This window comes from Centropristis striata, chromosome 13 (assembly GCF_030273125.1).
Source record: "Centropristis striata isolate RG_2023a ecotype Rhode Island chromosome 13, C.striata_1.0, whole genome shotgun sequence".
Classification (NCBI taxonomy): Eukaryota; Metazoa; Chordata; class Actinopteri; order Perciformes; family Serranidae; genus Centropristis; species Centropristis striata.
In genome coordinates, this window is record NC_081529.1 from 10,039,746 (window position 1) to 10,060,462 (window position 20,717).

At 42.7% G+C, this 20,717-nt stretch overlaps 1 protein-coding gene across 1 annotated transcript in view; it reads right to left on the minus strand.

The window, feature by feature from the left end:
• The window catches only part of prr36b (proline rich 36b), a 33,532-nt gene extending 13,323 nt beyond the window's left edge, over window positions 1-20,209 (minus strand). The window contains exons 1-3 of the mRNA XM_059348368.1: window positions 19,954-20,209; window positions 4,037-4,761; window positions 3,389-3,467 (exon numbers count right to left, since the gene is read on the minus strand). Of these exons, the coding sequence (XP_059204351.1) occupies window positions 3,389-3,467; window positions 4,037-4,658 (701 nt within the window). The 5' untranslated portion in view covers window positions 4,659-4,761; window positions 19,954-20,209. The remainder of the gene's footprint in view (window positions 1-3,388; window positions 3,468-4,036; window positions 4,762-19,953) is intronic.
• Between the last annotated feature and the right edge of the window lie 508 nt (window positions 20,210-20,717).

Below are 20,717 nucleotides of genomic sequence, written 5' to 3' on the forward strand. Positions count from 1 at the left end.
GTCCTTGGCATCAACAACTACAAAAGCGAATGTAATTTAGCTAAAACCTTCAGCTGAATAGGGGGAACAAAACACTTGTGAGTGGCCTTAAATTAGATTGACGTCACTTAGCGAACCTGCATTGGCTCCGCACATTTACTTGTCTGATAACTGGAACCTGCTGCAGATAGAATTAAATCAATTGGGCCTAAAGTAACACTGAGTAAACTGAGAGACCCACAATGGGTGTGCGTGCATGTGTGCGTGACACAGCAGCGGAAGCAGAGTGGGTCTGATATGGCAATTTATGTGTCTGTCTATCTCTCCACCAATCAGCTGATGGCAAGCATGAATTAAGGATTGGGTGAGTTTGGAAAAGGGCAAAATCTAATAAAGGCAGAAATTTATGGGCCTGTCAAAGTGCATTACGAATACAAATGCTGACGTGCACACACACACCACATGCAGAAACACTAAACTAAGTATGCCTACAAGGGTACATGGTGCTGTCAGAGGAGCCTATCGTCAGTCATGGTTATACCTCTCTCATGGGGATTGTAGATGGGTCTACTGCAGATAACTCCTTCTTTGGGCTACACATCCTCTATGTGTTACACATTTTCCTGACTCATACACTAACAACACAAACTGCTGCATCTAAAGTGCCCTTAGATACACACCAATAATCCAATCTTAACCTCATTACAATATGAGCCTTGGCTAGATTTCAGCTCAGTCTTTAGACAAATTAGCTCATTAGTGTTTTTATTTAAAAGCCCGACTCGTCACTTGATGAGGGTACTGTGGTTAGAACAAGGGCTGCATGGGAGCATGAGCCGGGCATTAACTCTACTGATGAGGGGTGAAACTGTGCTATTGATAGCACCCACAAAAGCTCTTCCTGTGCCAGACTTGAACTCAGCGTTCAAGTACAGTTCAAGGACCTGCACAGGGTTCACGTCTCTTAAGCCTGGCTGTCTGAAATATATCCAGAGACAGAGGACGGGTGTGATGCATGCTTGTTATGAGTAATAATGACTCTTTTACAGTTTTCACTCTAATAGTGTTAAATTGTGTTTGCTGTGTGGTATTTTATATTCAAAGAAGTGATGAGGTTTTATGTTTCACAGAAAACTGGGTGAGCATGTAAAATCTTTCATTAGGTATGAATGAAATGACGATTAATAAAGGTGGCGCTATGAGTTCTGTGGCGATTACTGACATGCCCTTGTGTAATACTTTTTAATTAGATGTTTGCACATCCACTGTTGTATAAAGCTGTAATCTGAGTGTAATCTCAGCAATCCAACTGCTACCCGTGGCACGTGGTGTTTGTGTGTGTGTATGTGTGTGGTGACCTAAGGGATTTCCATATGAAATGCCTTGCTGGCAGGAGGAAGGAAGTGCCTGGTAGCTTATAGTGTGTGTCTAGTAAACCCTTTTTTCTCTAGCTAGGTAGCTAACTTAATGGCTGAGCCTGACCAATTTATCGGTTTGCTGATATCATCAGCCAATTGGCAGATCACTAACATACCTGTATCTGTTAATATAAAAATATACTCTTGATTTTCGTGCATATTGTATATTCCATACCTCCATCAGTGTTATCATCTGTTCGGTTGCTAAGGCCAATATCAATTGTTTCACAAACCCATAACACAGAGAATATATGTGATTAGGATCCCTTAAAGTTGGATTTTTGAGAAATCTCTGGTAGCAACAAAACAAAAAATAAGCCATTTCTCAAAATGTCAAACTATCCCTTTAAGCATCTTCCTTGGGATGCTTGCAGTGTGTACTTGTTCTCTCTTCTATTTATTATAAGTGTGCAACAAATGGCCCAATCTGTTTGACGCAAATGTTTCTGACTGAACAACAGACATACCAACATGGTGACATAACTCATCATATCATACACCATAGTGGCAAAATAGTGAGGAAGAAAGAGGCCATTGCTCGAACGAACAAATAAACAGGAAGTGACGGCAGCGGGATGAGCCCTTGTTAAAAAAATAAACCAGTTTGACTCCCAAAGGCGCTATTTGGTCATGATCATCACTATCTCACACAAAGGCCTCCTTCAGTCCTCGCCACCTCAGGACCCAACATCAGACACACAGTGTGACTCAGGTGAGGAACACATGCTGACCTGATTACACACAAACAGACACAACTGCAATGGTTTGTGTATTTGTGCTAAATGGTGCTTACGGTGCAGGGGTCACGGTTCGGTGCCCACAGCTTCACACAGAACACATGGGATATAGATAGATGCATGTAATGCAACAGGTGCTAGGGTTACCACAACAAGCTGATTGATGTGCTAGTCAGTCACAATATGGCAAGCATAAATGATCATTGGGTGGTGCAGATGCTCCAACATTGTACGGTGTGTAATGCCATGCATTTGACGGCGTTACACCGATGTGCCGATCACCAGGACAAGGAAAAATCTCCACAAATCTGTGCTGCTTTCAAGCATTCTTTAGACGCAAAAGCAGAAAGTAATAAAACCATTACTGAAACAAATGGCATCTACATTTGCATATAGCCAAGGTGAAACTAACTGAAACACTGGTACAGAGTTAGTTCAGAAGAGTTGGGAATGTTTCTTGTTTTTATAATGAAAATAGTTCACTGAAGTTGCCAGTGAGCAAAATACTCCTTCCTTCATCAGCAAGTAAAACTGTCCTTGACACTTGCAGTACTATCCGTTTTGTCCAGAGTATGAATTATTTCTATGAATCAAGTGGGTACCATAACACCCCTACTCATAATGCATGCTGGTATAAGGAAATGTTCACAAGCATTCATTTTGAAGAAACCAAAATATTATGAACATTCCCTCCTCCACTTCCTAAACCCACCCCCTTCCCAAAACTTGATTAATTAATAATGCTGCTGTGTAATTCTTGCTCTGGTGCAACCCTGCGAGGCGTTCCTCTAAGGCTTGTTCTGACATTGGCTGGTTGCTGGCCTACTTATTCCCGCCCTTCCAAGTCTCTATAAGGGTGATCATTGTCCCTCATTCCTCCAGGGTGTTTTTTCTTAAACAGAGTCTCCTTTGAACCTGTAGCCAAGTGAGGCCTTTTGAACCAACTGCTTCTCACTTGGCATTAGGAAGCATTAAAATGCTGCTCAGTCCCAGCAATTCTTATCTATTTGGGCAATTTATTTGGATTGGAGTAAATTTGCTGATTTGCTAGTAAATTGTTGGAAAGGCTTTTAAGAAAAGGAGCCCACTCTTTTATCAATTTTGCCTGCAGGATGTCTGAGAAGAGGACCAATTTTAGACGGCGGTGTGTGCCATCTACAGACACACAGAATACCTCTCTTAGACGTGTATGTGCGTACATGTACGCGGCCACACACTTCAAGGGTGAGGCTTCTTCACAAATGTTGCACCTACCTGGTTGTCTTGGAAACAGGGGGCTTGGGTGAGGCTGTAGAGCTGGGTTTGGTGGGAGTTGCAGAGGCAGTCTTGGGAGCTAGAGGAGAGACGAGACAAGATGAGAGGAGAGGAGACGAGACGAGAGGAGAGGAGAGGAGAGTAGACAAGAGAAGAGAATTGAATAGAGGGGAGGAAATGAGAGGAGACAAGTAGAGGAGAGGAGACAAAAGGAGACAAGAGAGGAGAGGAGAAGAGAGAAGTGGAGGAGATGAGAAGAGAAGAGAGGAGAGGACACAAGAAGACAGCAGAAGAGATGAGAGAGATAAATTAAGAGATGTGAAGAACAGCATCACAGTAGTATTATATGGCATAGTATAATATTGCATATAGTAACATATATCACAGATATAGGTCATCCATTAAGGATCTAGGCCAAATGCATTTCTAGATTACCAGCAGCCACTCTGCCATGTGTAATATGTGTGCTGAATCCATCATGTGTGCATCTATCTGCATGTCATCACATTACAGTCAACGCTCCTCATTAGAGAAGAGCTGTGAAACATTTCATGCCACACTTACTGTGGATGCCCTTTTTCCCCACACGGCCTACATTCTGAATAACACTTTTCTACTTTTTTGTTCTGTGATGACATTTTCACCAACCTGCGGGCTTTTTAGCAGCAGCTGCAGTGGTGCTGGTTTTGACACCATTAGCGGTCGTGGACGCTGTCTTCTTGGCTGCTGTTGTTCCGGTCATCGGCTTTGCACCATTGGTGGCGGAAGAAGCCCCTGTGGCTTTCTTCTCACCCACTTTGCTCTTGGAGGCGGGGGCCAGGGCCGTGCCTGTTGGTTTTTTGGCAGGAGCTGGGGTCGGGGTGCTCTTTTTGGCCGCTGGAGGTGCAGTCTTCTTCGCCACGCCATTGGTCTGGGGCTTTGACACGCCATTTGAGAGGCGGCTCTGGGTTGTGTTGGGTCGTGACCCAGTTGTTGTCTTGGTCGGGGTGGTGCCAGGTTTTGTCTTGGCCGTGGCCTTGTTGGTAGTCTTGGCTTTGGAGTCTCCTGAAGTCTTGTTGCTGGTCTTGGCAGCTGGTGTTTCCTTGGCCTGGTCTGGCTGGGGTTCCACCTGGCCTGTCTCTCCTACGGGCTGCTGTGGCATCTCCTCCTCCACTGGACTGGCTGCCTGGTTAGGCTCCTGTCCTGCTGCTGGTGCTGCCTCGTTTACTGGATTGGATTCCAATGTTTCCATTGGCTCCAATGCCGCCGTGGCAACCCCATCCGGCTTCATCTCCCCTTGAGTGGTAGTGGTCCGTCTCTGCAAGGCAGGGTTGACTTAAATCTCACAGGATGGCCACAGGACTACAGCCTTTCTGGAGACAGCAATGTCTGGTCTGCAGAGAAACAGAATAATACACAATACAACACAGTTAGTCAAAAGCAAGACCAGACATGAAAGGCAGTTTGCTGTTCCTCCTATCAGTAGACAGATCCCCAGGAATGGTGTAAGCCCAGGAATCAGATAAAGGGATTGCTTGCATCTTCTTACAACTCTAGCATCACACACAGAAATAATTTTATGCCTGGGTGAAAGAGTAAGCAGGCAAATTTATTGTAAGACGGAAATGGAACAAGATGTACCATTATACTATGTAGAAAACTGAACTGCTGCATAAATCAAGGAGAGAACTGAAGTTTATCTAGGACAATGAGGCACATTGAGAAACACATCAGCACATAGGAGGTCATGCAAAAATACGTCACAGTTTCATAAGTCTCACTCGGAAGGAAACCTCAGGTAAAACAGTTAGATCAACATATTTTATGTTGTTTTTCATGTGTCAGGGACACAGGAGGAGAGGCAGAGGGGGACATGTCTGCTGCAAAAACAACACATTCTACAAATAGCCTTCATTAATTGCAATGCCAACTGCAGTGCAGTGGCAAATAGGCCCCTCTGTGATGCTAAAAAGCTCACTGACACACTTGGCCAGCGTAGCTGCTACGGGTTGGCTTCTTTTTTTCCTTGGTACAAAATGGCATTAGAGTCACTAGTGTGGAAGACTAGTTTTCCGGGATAGTATACTTAAGGGAGCGCAAAAAGCTTTAGCACGCAAACTGCACACACACACAATCACATACATATATGCCACCTGTACTGATGTTAAGACACGCAACTTTTGAATCTGCACATGGATGAGAAAAGCTTAAGAAGCCTGCTTCACACTATTATGTTATAAAAAGAAAAGTAGGCTGAGGTGGGAAAAGGCTGGAATGTATTTGCTAAATGGGTCAATGCATGTACAATAAACCCAAGGATAGGCAGACAGTTTGACTCACGGGCCACAAACAGAGACACATGAGCAACTGAGGAAAAGAAATGGGACAAGAAGCATGTGAGGCTGATAAAGTGCAACCATCTGTAATACGAGCTGTCATACATTGTCTACATCAATATTAAACACTGTCTCTTATTTCTTCTCCTCCGCTACTTGCAAAAGGAAGGGTGAGAGGAAACAGATAGGTTTTTACAAGTTTGAGAGAGGGGGAAGTCGGGGCTAGTAGCAGGAAACCGGCTTGTCAAAGTTTACAAACAGAGCGAGGAGCCGGCTGTGAGAAATGCTAAGTGGGGAGACCAACTCTGAGGCAACACAGAGGCCAGCCCAGAGGAAGAGGCTTGGCCTGTGGACCATGGGAACACAGCAGAGAAGGTGGGACAGAGGGAGAAAAGAGACAGGGAAAAAACAAGACGTAAAATGAGCTCACTATTGGCTGATCTTTGCTGGTCCAACTTTAAAATCCAGACAACACTAGTCATCCTAGTTTCCACTGACCTAAACATGCACACACACTCACTGTCCTATTTCTAGATGAGGACAGACATCATCTTTATGCTGCTGGCTCCCTGGAAACAATTCCCGCACACTTTCTTTCTTTCCCTCTTCCGTCATCCTTTACTCATTCTCTAAACTAAATCTCACATGTCAAAAGGCCTTCTTTCATTCTCCGATCTTCTCTTTCTCCCAAACATTTTCCCCTCCATGATTTCTTTCCTCCCCCACCACTACCGCTCTCCTTCCATCCCTCTGTTATCTGTTTGCCTTTGCACAGATGGCCGGAGCAGCTGAGCAGGGCCAGAGGGAGAGAAACTGAGAAAAAAATATCCATGTATCCCAAACAACACATAAGAACAGATACACACAGCTAGTGCAACAGGACGCCACCCAAAACAACCAAAGAGGGTGAGAGGGAGATGACGGGTTGCAGAGATTCATGCCGCACCCTTCAGTCACTTGGGGTTTTTAAATGCCAGGGAGGCGAGAAAATGTAGACAGTTGGCTCAATTATGTTACCACCCACAACCAGGCACAGCTAACCCAAAGATCCTACTTCTCACTTGATTTATTACCTCAGTAAACATTTACTTCTGAGTTCATGGTCTCAATTTCTAGTTTAATTTCTTTCAAGTCATGATGTTTATGTAAATGATGGTTCCATTTAGAAATAAATACACGATAAAGCAGGGTATGTTTTAGGGCATGGCTACCTTATGATTGACAAGTTTTGTCTGGTTTAGATGTTATTTTCAACTTAATTTTGTTAATTTTAACATGTTGGGTGCCTTTTACATGATTTGTTCAGCTAATATTGTACTAAAAGACAGTCACCTTGCCAACTTGGCACCTTGCTTATCAAGCTAGCTAGCTATTTAGCTGATAGCTCCACCCTCTTGTCCATATATGGTCACTTCAGGTTTCCAAAAACCCAAGATGGCCCCAGCCAAAATGTCAAACTCAAGGCTTTAAAACAGTAGTTCACAAGCCAGTGGGTGATTCCAAGGTGGTTATGTTCACCTCTTATATAGAGAAACATCAGTTATTGCACTGCAGTGTACAGTTAGTTAGTCGTGTGTTAAAGTATGATGCAGAAAAATGTAAGATCAGACTCTCATTCTGATCTATAACTTATACTGTTATATTTTCGGTTTGTTTCAGTATTAACATGAGGACTAAATGACTGACAGCATCAAGCTCCATAACTATATCAGCACAAAACACTTACTACCACCTATGTTGTCAAAGTGACAACTGTATATAGTAGGTCTTATAGTACTTTTTACACATTAAACTCCACCCACTTGATTTTTCAAAATGTCTAATACAAGCACACCACTGTTTAACTAAGACCCGGCATTGCTATCAACACTGTGACCTAATTCGACCAAGCAGTGAACCAGGAAATAAGACTGTGTCCAATCACCATTCCCTTCTCTCTATTTCAGACTCTGATCTTCTGTTCTTCCCACAGTAGACTGCAGCATCTGGCCTGGCTGTTCATTTCACTGCTCTTTTCCAAAGTACCCTACACTGTGTCTGTGTCCATGTGTGTGTGCATGTGAGAGAGAGAAAGAAAGAGAGTGATAAATCCTGATTGCGTGGCCACAGCCAGAGGAACATTTCTCTTTCTCCTGCAAGGCTCCAGACAGCTGTGATATTGCACTTCTCTCTCTGGCTCTATTGCTCACTCACCCGGCCCTACTACGTCATTAGGACCATCAGTCAGTGGTAAGCATAAACAGGCTAGCAACCAGAGCAGGAACATACCTTAGGTTTTGGTTTTTATCTGCTCTCCATAGAAACTGGAGGTAGTGGGGATTTAAGACACATCAAACCAGCCAAATAAACACAAACGATGAACAAGAACTCATAGTTGGTGTGTGAAGTAGTCTATTAATATCCCAGTGACCTTGCACGTTCTGTACATTTCTCATGATTTTATCTTCCTTTGCTTCAGTAATTGTGAGCACCATAATGAAATCTGAACTAATCTATAAGCTACAGTATGTACCATCTGTACATATTTGGATAATTGTTTCTTCAATGTGTTGCAACAGCTTTATATTATCTTGAATTTCATCACTAATTACTGCACAATCCCAACTGAAACATCAATCCCATTAAGGCCATTACAGGTTTTCATTAAACCTAATTAGATTGAAGAGTTATTCCCCTGCAAATGGACTGATTGAGCTGCTGCTAAGAGGAAACACATTCGCTGATAATTGGAAATTATAAGTTATCCTATTTAGAGGCTGTAAAACATCGGCCTAAATGGTTCCTAAAACACAGACTACAAAAAGTAAATGTCACCCACTGGTTTTTGGACTCCGGCTTTGAAACTCTGAATTTGACATTTTGACCGTCAGAAGAAGACTTGGAGTTAACAACTGAGACCATAAACTCAAATGGAAAACTGTTACTGAGACAATAAATCTAGTGAAAAGAAGGGTATTTTTAGTGTTTTTCATACAAATTGACTTATTTTGCAACCAATGGTATTGCCCCCTACTGACAACTTGAAAAAAATGCAGGGTTAAGGCTCTTCAGCATCTGCTTCACTTTTCAGGCCCAAACTGGTTAGAAAAAGTTCCATTTGCAAGTTAAATTCCTCAATAATCGTTTGATTCTACTTATTAATGGATTTTGCTGAGAAATCCTCATTTTACTACCAGCTGCTTCACATTCATACAATTACACACATTTGGACCGTAGAGCTTTGTGGAACAATAGTTTTCTCCAGTAACCACTAAGCAGCTGGGGATTTAATGTTTTTGCTGGTTCATTGGCACTTATAATAAGAGCTGCTGATGGTGGATTTACATTACTCAAGGGGGTTATGATGGGTTAACACTACCATACATTACATTACAGAATACCACACTGGGATTCTATTATTGAAGTCTTCTCTCCAATTATAATATATATAGTGGACCAGGGCAGAGTGGGACCAAGGCACTCATGCCTTTCATCTCTAGTCACCTGTAGATGTGAATAAACCCCGCAGAATAATGTACAGCACAAGACTACAACCTAGGCTGTAGCACACATGTGTTTTAAACACATAAGAGACCTGATACATAATGGCTTGTAAGTTAGTGCACAATTCCAGCAGCTAATTCCAGACAGATGGCAATGTCAGCTACATTAGGCCCGTTTCAAAACATTTAGGCACAGTGTGTGCACTGTGTGAAGTGTTTAGAACATAAAATGGCTTAATCTGAAGAGAATTGCTGGTCAAGCTACATCAGACCAAACAGCCGGTCAGCTGTCCTGACCTCCTGTGGCCTCAGCAACACACAAATGCAAACAAAGGAGGAGAAGAGCAGGGAGAATACTACTTCAACAGGCTGCAGTTGTTGTCCTCAGTATTCAGCTCAAAACATAACTAGAGATAGAAGAGAGTAAGCATGGAAGTGGAGTTGGAGTCTTGCACTGTTATCTTCTAGGTTTAACTGATTTTTTCTGTACATTTCTGAATGTAGTTGACTTTGCAAAAATGTGTTTGTTGGCCTTCACAATGTGTCCAAATCATGTGGTTGCAGCTTCCAAGCAGCATCCCACTCCAAATTCCCTGCAAGCCCCAATGATGAGCTACACAGTAACTGGGAACAAAGGAAACCCACACAAATGCTAAGCCACACAGACACCAAAGGCAGTGGCCGAAGCACAGGACCAGGAAAGAGGAGAAAAGGACTCATTTTTCCTCCCATCTTCACCCTCCACACACATACTGTTTACATTCTTTGTGTGATAATGAATCAGTCACATGCATGAGCTTGGTCTTATCATCAACTATAGTCGGTCTGCTCTATTCTCTTAAATGCACGTTTACAGACAAGCTTTGATGTAACAGCCAGTTTTTATCTGTCAGTAGGATTATGGAAAAAGTATTGGTCCAGTTGTCATGAAACTTGGTGAGTTGGCCAATGTCTACTACATTGGCATATGATGATGTGTGTGAAACATCACAGTGGACGATCATATCATTTGGGGTGAGATGGGCCATTTTATGGGCTACTCCTATACAACTTTAAAGTACTTTATACACATTCTCTGTTAATTTGAAATTAATTCAAACATGATTTGCAGAGGGTTTTTAAAAATTAATTCCACAAAATCCATTTGGCACTGTTGATAAATCAGAATTGCTACTTTTTAAGCATGCAACAAATGTCTATCCTCTTTATTTATACATTCTGTATGTACATGCAGTGTATAATAGTTGATACTATTTATGTTAGTACAGCATGTGCCTAAGACTATTCTGTCTGTTTAATTTCTATTGTTGTTGTTGTTGTCATTATTAAATTTAATAGGCCTCAAGCAGTAAGCTAATAATGGGCAAGCCAGCTCTGCAAGGTGAGATCATCCTCCGAGGCATCATCCCTTCCTAATACCCACACTGGGACACAAACAGAATGTGTGAGTGCTCAAACTGGTGTGTGTATCCCTCACACACAACAGTGTTCAGGTCTATACTGTCAATAACTGGAAGGCATCCAGCTCCACTGAGGGATCTAAGCTTTTCTGGCTGTCTAGACATAAAAATGCATTTCCTGAATAATCAGGTCATTAGCATATTTAAACAGAAAACTGCTACTTTGACCCCCTTTTTGCATCAAGTACAATCTACTACTGTTTGTGTGCAGGACGGAGGGGTAAGGGGGGTGCACATGCACTTTACATGCCTGTTGAGAATAGAGCAGGAGGTTACATTTAAATAACAGCTCACAGGAAAAAAAAACACATTTCTGAATATTTAAAAACAAAATAGTGCTTAAAGTAGCTGTGATTCATTATGTAGATTCCAATTAAGAAGCCGATGCACGGGTTATTGAGCTAAATGTTAAGTAAATGTCAAATCTGCTCTTGGGCTGTGGTGTGTGTTCACATCTAATCACATCCACTATCTGTCAGAAACAAGGGACGCTTCTACACAAAGGCTGAAATCCAAGTGCTGCACTACTCATTCACTCATTTTAACCAACCATCTATCCGAGGCCATGTATGAATCGCTGTGGTACAAAGTCGGCTGTGCTTTCACAGTACACAACTGTGTACACACATATGCATTCTGTGAGCCTTCTTCTTCTATCCCCGGGGCCTACTCTAAATAGTAGTCAAAGAGAGGGATTGTGGGGGAAGGAGGCAGCGGCGGTGGGGGTGGGGTGGCGGGAGAAAAGATGCAAAAAGAAAGTGAGCTTTTGTAGCCGACGTAACACTCCGCTAATGCTGACACGAAGACGTACAAGCTTGATGAAATCATTCAAGACATAACTAATGCCTCTGTAAGAGGATAGAGGGTTAGGGCAAAAACATCGGCAGTGAAGGGACAGAATGTAAGTGGCTCTGGTTTTTTGGAGGCATTTTTAACGAGCAGTCAGTGGCCTCTGACCCTGTAATTGACGTTCTTTTATCTCTACAAGCAGCAAACAGAAGATGCAGGGCTGCGGTGTTTGCTCTTTGACACTGCTAATCGACCGGCCTCTTTCCTATGACAGCCAGGGAAGGATTTACAAAGCACATCTCATAATGTACAATCACAAACTAAGCGATGTCTTGACTGTCTTTGCTGGAATGGCCTTTCATTTAATTTAGAACCTATATATTCGCCTCATAAAGGCAACAAAGATTGGCCACTTTAATGGGCTTCATGTCTTTTCTTTGCTGATGAGTATGATCTAATTTATTCCAATCAATCAAACCATGAAAGATACACTTTTCTAGTGCTCTTCATATGAACATTTCTTTCATAATAGGCAATTCATAAAGTCCAGGAAAATGAGAACATGTCTTAAAATAGGACAAATTCTACATCATTAATATTACACATCAACATTAAGACAACAGCTCCAAACTTGTTTCTTCAAAGAGCACAACTCTGCAAGATTTAGCTAGCGCTGCTTCAATAATTTACTGCTCAGCTTACGGCACCACTGCACATGGGCAAGTGGGCTGACACTAAGTGGCCTCAGCCATGACGCAGATTTACTTGTGACTGTGCCCAACAATTACAAAATAAGGTGGAATGTGAGAATTTGCTTATGTGTGAGTGTATCACTACTCCCCCTCTTTGAAAGGGGGGAGAATGTCAGATTCAAGACGCCACTTGCTGGCATGGGGCCTGAGATTGTCTATTCAACCTACTCCAAATCACAACAGTAGTCCCAGTCAACTCTCCACCCCATTTAGAGCTACTTAGACCCGCTGTTTATATATTCAGCTGTAAAATTGCTTTTTTCTGATCAAAAATAGATCAATTTAGTCCAAGCAAAAACTGTTGTATTTCAAATTTCGAAAGAGAGCATTTTCATAATAGAATTTTTGTATTAGTTACTTATCAAACAAAATTGCCCCAAATCTCTGATTCCAGTTTCTCTAATGTCATGATTTGTACATTTTCTCTGCTTTAGATGATTGTAATGTAATCCTCCCCTGGAGGCAATAACCAGTGGATGCCCGGCCCAAAACCTTCTCTTTTGTGTTACAGTTATTGTTTACAATTAAAAACTTTGTTCATACTTTATGATACCAACCTGTTTTGGAACTAGAAGGGCTACATTTTATGTTGATTAAATAACAACCAAAGTTAATTAGAACTAAGATGAACTATCAGAAAGAGTACACTATAAGTACATAAAATCAGCAATTTGAAGGTGGGATTAAGACCAAAATAACACTACTCATAAGCATTGTGAGGACCAAATGCAAGCACTATTGCAAGTGCTATTTGGGACTGACAGAGAGAAAAATCCATCTTTACTTCTTGGAAAACTGAATCAAAAGTAAAGATGTACAGCAAAGACAATACTTGAATGTTTCATTTCCTCTCTGCCAAATCTTGGCAGAACACCACCAGACTGACAGCTGCAACAGCTACAATCAGTCACAGGCATACACTGTTTGAACAGGTATAACAAAAGAAATAAAGAGTTATCTCTGTAGTCAATAAGGCCATTTATATTAGACTGTAAACTGTCGAATAAATCCATTCTGTCTGAGCTTTATACTAGGACTCATCATTGTCAAGGAGTTATGTAACAGCAGTCCAGGTCCAAAGCAAAACCTTTCAAAGCCACTCCTAACCACCATCACTGCAACCGCTGACTCTCTCTCATGACACTTAGTGGGATGGTTTCTCTGCATGTCCGCCTCTTCCTCAACTGCAACACACATCATTAAAGCTGGCTGCTGATCCCTGGAGGACGGCAAAGCCTTTAAGAGCCATCAATGAGACGAGAAGCTGATTATTACCAAACACAGCCCTGATGAGGACGTGCATAGGGATGGGGGAATAGAAAAAATAATGGTAGAAATAGTGTGTAGGAGTCGGATGAGGGGTGCTGATGGTACATGAAACCCAGTTAATCCAGCTGGGGGTAACTAGTTCTGCCTCGATACTAATCACAGCACACACATTCCCCATACACCCCCGACCTGAGGTCAGGAAACCGCCTCTGTCCTGCACACAAATAAACTCCAAACAAAGCCTGCTGCTCTGCATGGCATTCCCCGCGGACTGTGGGAGGGCTGAGCGAGCAGGGGAGAGAGGGAGAGAGAGGGAGGAAGTAACCAAGAGGGGGGGAGAGACAAAAGGTAGGTTTCCATCAAAATGTTGTGCAAAGCTGTGAGCAAATGGCAAAAAATGTGGCATGTTATGCAACCCAGTGTCTTCCGTTGTTATTGTTGCAACTTGTCTGGTGTGTTTTATGTAACTTTAAGGTAAATTATTGCTGCCCTACTAAATATGCAGCTTTCCTTAACTGTGACACTTCAATAAATGACATGAACAAAAGGAAAATATATCTATTTTTTTTAATTGAGATCTCAATTTCTTTGTAAACATACATATTATCTCACAGTTCAGCATCTATCTTTTCCCTGAAATAAAATCTTCTGTCTTCTGTCTGAGAAATGACCGAGTAAAAATGAAACCTTCAAAAAGTGGAGACAAATACCAACATAGGGTACCAAAACGCTGATTGGAGCTACCAGCACGGCACTGGTAGCTCCAAGTGCTCACAGACAGCATAAAGACCATAATCAAAGACCGCGATAGAGAGGAGAGCTAAGCGCTAATGCTAACTCATAATCGGCTATCACTACATAGCATTTTTCTCACAATGTATCTCTGGTCTCTGGCACACAAAATTGATGAACTGCAGCTGTGGATCAGCACTCATAAATGGAATATGGCTTGCGACAGCGTAATTTTCACAGAGATGTGGTAACAACAGTGGTGCTTCCAATAGCACAGTTGAGCTAACGAGAAGCTACATCCTCAGGTCTCATTCTCAAGACAGACCACAACAACAACAACGATGATAACAGTGGGACCACAACAAAGAAACACAATAATGTCCTCCCTGCTGATTGTCAAGTGAACTGCATAAAGGTGTGTGCACCACAGTCATTCTTATCAACTGATATCCAGTCAGTCAGTGATCTGCTAGGATGCGCAATAAGACAAACGAAGAGAACAAAGGCCCCGCTGGGAGGAAGGAACAAGTCTTTTTCTATCTCCTTGTTTACTTGGCTGCTGGCATGTGTGAGAAAGAGCAGCAGATTGTGTGATAGACACCTGGATCACAGAACATGTGACCAGAAAAGCTAGCACTACTCTTTGGAGAGTCGATTTTACAATGTACTCAAATGAAAACTTAGACAGGATTAGCACCTCTTTGTTAATTAAATACATCTCGCTGTACAAAAGGCAAGTATGACTGGTACAAATGGCATATAATACCATTGACGTCACAGTTTAGGGTTGTTCATTGTGTGTGTTCACACCACCCCCCTTATTCCAACCAACACCAAACATGCTGATGAACACAAAACACACATACAAACACTCAAACGCAGTTCTTCCCATGGTGCGTTCAGGCTCGGAGAAACTCGGCCCCCTGGGGACAGGCAGATTAACACATGACAGAGCTTGTTAACCCTGGACAAAGAGAGATGCTAATCTTGTACAGTCGGCCTCGACTGTCCTAAAACAGTACTCAGACACAGCTACAGGGAAAGACAGAGACAGGGACAGAGAGTGGCCCAAGAAAGACAAGACAGAACAAGGGAGGGATATGCAGCAGTAACAGAGGCCTCAGTATGTCCCAGAAATTAGACAATACTGTGGGGAGGTAGGGCTAGAGGGTCCGTCAGCCCTAGAACAAAAAGGGGCAGAGACAGAGCCTGACTACCAACAACTGCGAGGGCCCTACTACAGCCTGGCTGAGCTCCACCGCCTGCAGGGGCGACCAGCAGGGCAGCGCCAAGCTCTACTGTGTGGATATTGATCGCACAGGAGAAAGTGGGGAGCCAGGCTCCACAGATGGGAGGGACAGAGAAAAAGACAAGAGACAGACAGAGGAAGTGCATTAGCAAAGCAGGATCCTCTGATGCTGTTAGCTCTCTCCCCAGGGAGATAAGAGAGATAGTAGTGACAAGGTTTTAAGGGAGGACAGTAAGGGGGGGGGGGGATTAAAAGGGACAGAGGGAGTGGGCAAGCAAGAAACAGCAACACAAGGAGAGAGACAGAGGACCCAACTGAGAGGCAACAGAGAAACTAAGGCTAATTTGTAACTTGAAGAGCTTCTGGATCATCTCCATAATGGGCCGTCTGCCCACAAACAAGCTCCTCTTTGGGGGTAAATGAGATCAGGCCAACCCGGGACCAGCTGGTGGCTTGGATCAATGACACCAGATAGAGCAGATATAGAGATGGGAGAAGAGGGCAGAACCGTGGCATCTGGACAGGACGGCAGAAACACACCCAAGAGGCTTTGGCGTTCTCTCGAGATTTTGCCCAGGGAAACGGATGCTCGCACGCAAAGTACAAGTGGAACGACTGTGTCCATAAGAGGATTATGTCCTCCTGTTTGAAGTAGAACAAGGCACGTTCCAGATGGAATCTGATCCCTTGCAGGATGGCGGACAGGTTGGATGGTTGACCAGATCAACACCTACTAACTACAGCTGTCTAAGAACATACCCTACACCACAAAACTGGCCTCAAACCAAGCTGCAAGCTAACTGCTAGAAAGTCTTTGTACCACATCCACAACAACCATAAACATACATTTAGCACTTCACAGAGATGCTGATGTATCTTAACTAATTCACTGAGGCAGCCAGCAGCCAGATTTAAATGTCACCAGGAGAAATTGATAGGACAGCGAAACAAATCAACTCCCACAGCTGCTTATGGTAAAGGAAGTCTATCATTCTGTCAACACCGGTGTCGGGCACAAATGCCTATCATTCCACACTTGGCTATGGTGAGGGCGCGCTGGGTAGCCTCTGACATAATCTGAACCACAGCAGGCACTGGGCCAGAGCAGCAATGTCAATGTAAAGAGGGATGCATTAACATATATAACATTAATGTATCTGTGAGCCATCACTGGTAGAGCAAACCTCATGACTCGTGACCATTTTTGGCACCATTTTTAACATCCCAGACACGGCATTACACCAAATAACCAGGCGTCACAAACACACTGTGTCATGAAAAATTTGGTCTTGAAGCCTAGCAACAAGGCTGTGAACCATGTCTATTATCCATCCTCCCACCAGAGGAATTCAGAGCGTCCAAACAGAGCAAATTACTGCAGCTGCTGGCAAATACAGCCTGAAAACCTCACCACCAGTTGCCAACTGCATGCCCTGACAACTGTGACAACCAAGGCTGCTATCATGACTGGGAGCACAAGGCGACAGCAGAGTTTATCTCCGCTTTATCTTCTGAGCGCCAATTCACTGCAGAGCCCGTGGCGGTTTCCTCAAGCCGCAATCACCCAAAAACAGGGACGGAAATACAACCAAACATAGTCTCTGTTGGTGTTTTTGATAATCTCTAAACAAGAAGCTATTGTGCTGTTTTGCCATGGATTAAAACAGAGCTAGAGGTGATGGTGGTAATTTTAAAGATTGACGCAGAAGTGTAAGGGTCATGGGTTCATTCTGAATAAAGCTTGATGACCAGAGGCAAAGGCTTGCCCTTGTCACAATTGAGAAGTTCAGAGCTGGAGGGGGTTCAATCTGAGTCACACTCCCACCAAACACCGGTCCTTAGGCTAAGGGCAAGCTGACACACAGGTCTATTAATGCAACATTCATCTCTCTTTTCTGGACGGTGGCATGGTTCAAGAGGCCAGCTGGGGGAAAAACAGAACATTAGAATTTAAATTACCATAGAATATAAGCTCATGAAAGCTCATTTTAAAGAATTTAAATTCAAGAGGCACGTTGATGGTTTTATTATAGTGGCTCTCATTGTCATGTTGCTGTTAGAACTGCAACTAAGGGTTGTCATCATCATGATCAATTAATTGCAGCTAGGGGCCAATTAAAATGTATTATATCATTATCTCTTAATCCGCCACATTTTTTTGTCATTTACTTAATGAATCATTTCATCTTCTTGGCAGAGATAATTACTAACAATAATTTTAAAAATGAAGAAGACTAATCTTAAGGTACCAGATTCCAAACAGATGTCTCAAAAAAAGTATCATCTCATCAAAATAAACAAGCATCTGTTTGCATTCGTCAATGTGTGAGCATTTTTGAAGCTATTAGTTATTTTTGCTCAAATTTAATTGACTATTACTCATTTTCAAACTCAAAACTATTTAATAGTTTGCAAAGCCACTTAATGATTACTTTATTCACCATTTCAGCATTAGTAACGACATTTGCTAACATACACCACCTCTGCGTACAGAGGATTTTCCAGACACAATACGCTGCCATTCTTATTGCACACTAACACCCTGGACTCTGGCTCGTCTAACAGAGCAGACATGCTTGTGACGTGAGTAGAGCTGCAACAATTATTTGAATAATCGAAAAATTATCGATTATTGAATTAATCTTCAACTATTTTGATAATCGAATAATTGGTTTGAGCAGTTTTTTAAAGACAATAAATCCAAATTATCTGATTTCAGCTTCTTCAATGTGAATATTTCTGGCTTCTTTGTTTCTTTATGACAATAAACTGAATATCTCTTTGATTTGTGGACAAAACAAGAGACTTGAGGACGTCATCTTGTGGTTTGCGAAACACTGATTGATATTTTTCAACATTTTAATGACCAAACCACTAATCAATTAATCGTTTAAATAAGCAACAGATTAATCGATAATGAAAATAATCTCATAGACATGAGACAAAGTGATGCATCCTATTAAAAACAACTAACAAGGATAAGGAAGAGATGTAACTACGGTCCGTTCAAAAATGGCAAGGAGATTATCGGAACCAATTTTCATTTATTCAAATGTAGTTTCTGACAAATCCTCCCCACACACAAAATGCCCCTGGCACTAAGCCACATCCTCCAATAATCTTTTTAAGGCCATCTTAAATAACTTCATAACAACAGAGTGCGGTTTTTAATGGGAGCTAAATTTAATTTCATATGATTGCATTAGGCCTGCATGTCTGTCCTCCATTTCCCTGCCTCATCCACCAACACAGTGAGTCAGCCATTCTCCCAATCCGTGGGGGGCTGATGGCTTAGCCCACCTCTGACTTAAGAACCCTGGAGTGTCTCCAAGCCTGCATGGCAGAGCCTTAAAAGTCTTCATATTAGTTGCCCTGGGATGCCGTTTGCTAGGGATGACATCAATACCTCATGGCTGATCGCTACCCATTATTGACCGATCCATGCCCACTGTGACCACAAAGCTTCAGACAATTTACGTTACTGTCTGTGGCATGTCAGAGGAGGAGAATAGAGTTGTGGGTTGAGGATAAAGATTTTCAATGATTGCATGTTCGTTTATTAAATGCTTTTGGGCAGGCTTTGAGAACTGGCTCTGCTTTCTCCTCCCCATTGTTCTACAGAGGGGAGTGTAATCTGTCTTGTTGCACTCACTCACCAGAAAGAGTCAGTAGAGGAGCAGCAACGGGGCCCTCCAGCCTTAACTCACACACCACAATAGCTGATCACTTTTGGGGGTGACATTAATCACCTCTGATTACATGCCGGCTTGAGTCTGTGCACAACCATCTCAGAGATATTTCAGCTTCACAAACTCCCCTTCTAGGTCTGGGGAAATTGTTGTGTTAACATTCCACAAATGCCCCCAAAGTTATTCGGTTTCGTTGACGTGAAAACTGCATCTGCTGAATTATTAGCGGTAAATTTGCCGGCTTTTCCCCCTGAGGCGACTGAAACATTGCTCAGCACACACACCACTTGGCCCATCACAGAACAATAGGCATCCGCGGTGGAGGATGGAGAAGGAGGGCAGAAAGGAACAAAAAGTTTAGGGAGGGGAAAATGCACATAAAATGCTTTCACAATGAAGGGAAACCTTGTGTAAATGAAAAAGAGCATTAATAAAATGATGTTTTACGTTAGCCCAACAGGACTGATGAGCACTTCAGCGAGCATGCAGCCTGCCACCGCCCCATCAGCCCTTCAACAGGAATCAACGTGAAACAAGCGGCTCATCGACAAATACATGGAGTGACACCAAAATAAAAGCTTTTGGACATTTTCAACTGCGCATTTAACACAAATCTTCATTAACACAAAGAGACAGCTCAATTCCAACGCATTGTATATTGTTAAAATGTGGAAACACAAGTAATAAGACGGTAACTACGGCTCTGTAACGGACAACAGACATAACGGCCGTTTTAAAGGTTCGGTTTTTTTAAACGTTAATTAGCAGGCAGTTAGTTACAAACTGACGTTAGCATGCTAGCTAAAGCTAAAACAATCTCTCCCTTACCAGTCAGTGCAGAGGCGAGCTAGCAGAATCCTCTCCAGCTACGCCCAGTGTTAGCAGCTCACCCGGCTCAATCCTCGAGTCACAGACAAGAAAGTGAGGATGAGGATCAAATGAAACCGGAGGAACGGAAGAAAATCGCGGGAGAGCGAACCGAGCCGAGACAAGAAACTTCTGGGTCTCGAGCGCCGTTTCTCACAAGTGATGCGCGTTCACTGAAGAGAAGAAAGGAGGAGAATGACGCTCAGTCCTCTCTCTCTCTCTCTCTCTCTCTCTCTCTCTCTCTCCCTCCCTCACACACACAGGCATACACACACCCCCCCGCGCACACACACACACACACACACGATAGTAGCCCGGTGAACGGATGGATGGACAGGCGGAGGAGAGGAGAGGGCTGACGCGCTGCCTTCAGGTGCTGCAGGAAATGTTGGAATAGTGAAAGTAATATAAGAAAGACCCTTTGGTCATTTATTGGGCTGTTGTAAAAACAACATTAATGAGCATGTACAAAAAAAACAGGGTCTTACTGGCACAATAGGGCCTCAAAGACCTAAATAAATAAATAGTTAATTAATGCTAATTATTTTTTTCTAGATTAAACCAAAACAAGCCAAACGTATTACGATACTTATTGACGAATATGAGTATTCACTTTCTTGAAACTATTCTGCTCTACAAAGTCTAACTGCATTAACTAAGCAGAGAATAAAACTGAGAAAAACTGTTTTAAAGTTTTTTAATGTGTTTTAACTAGCCAGCCAAAT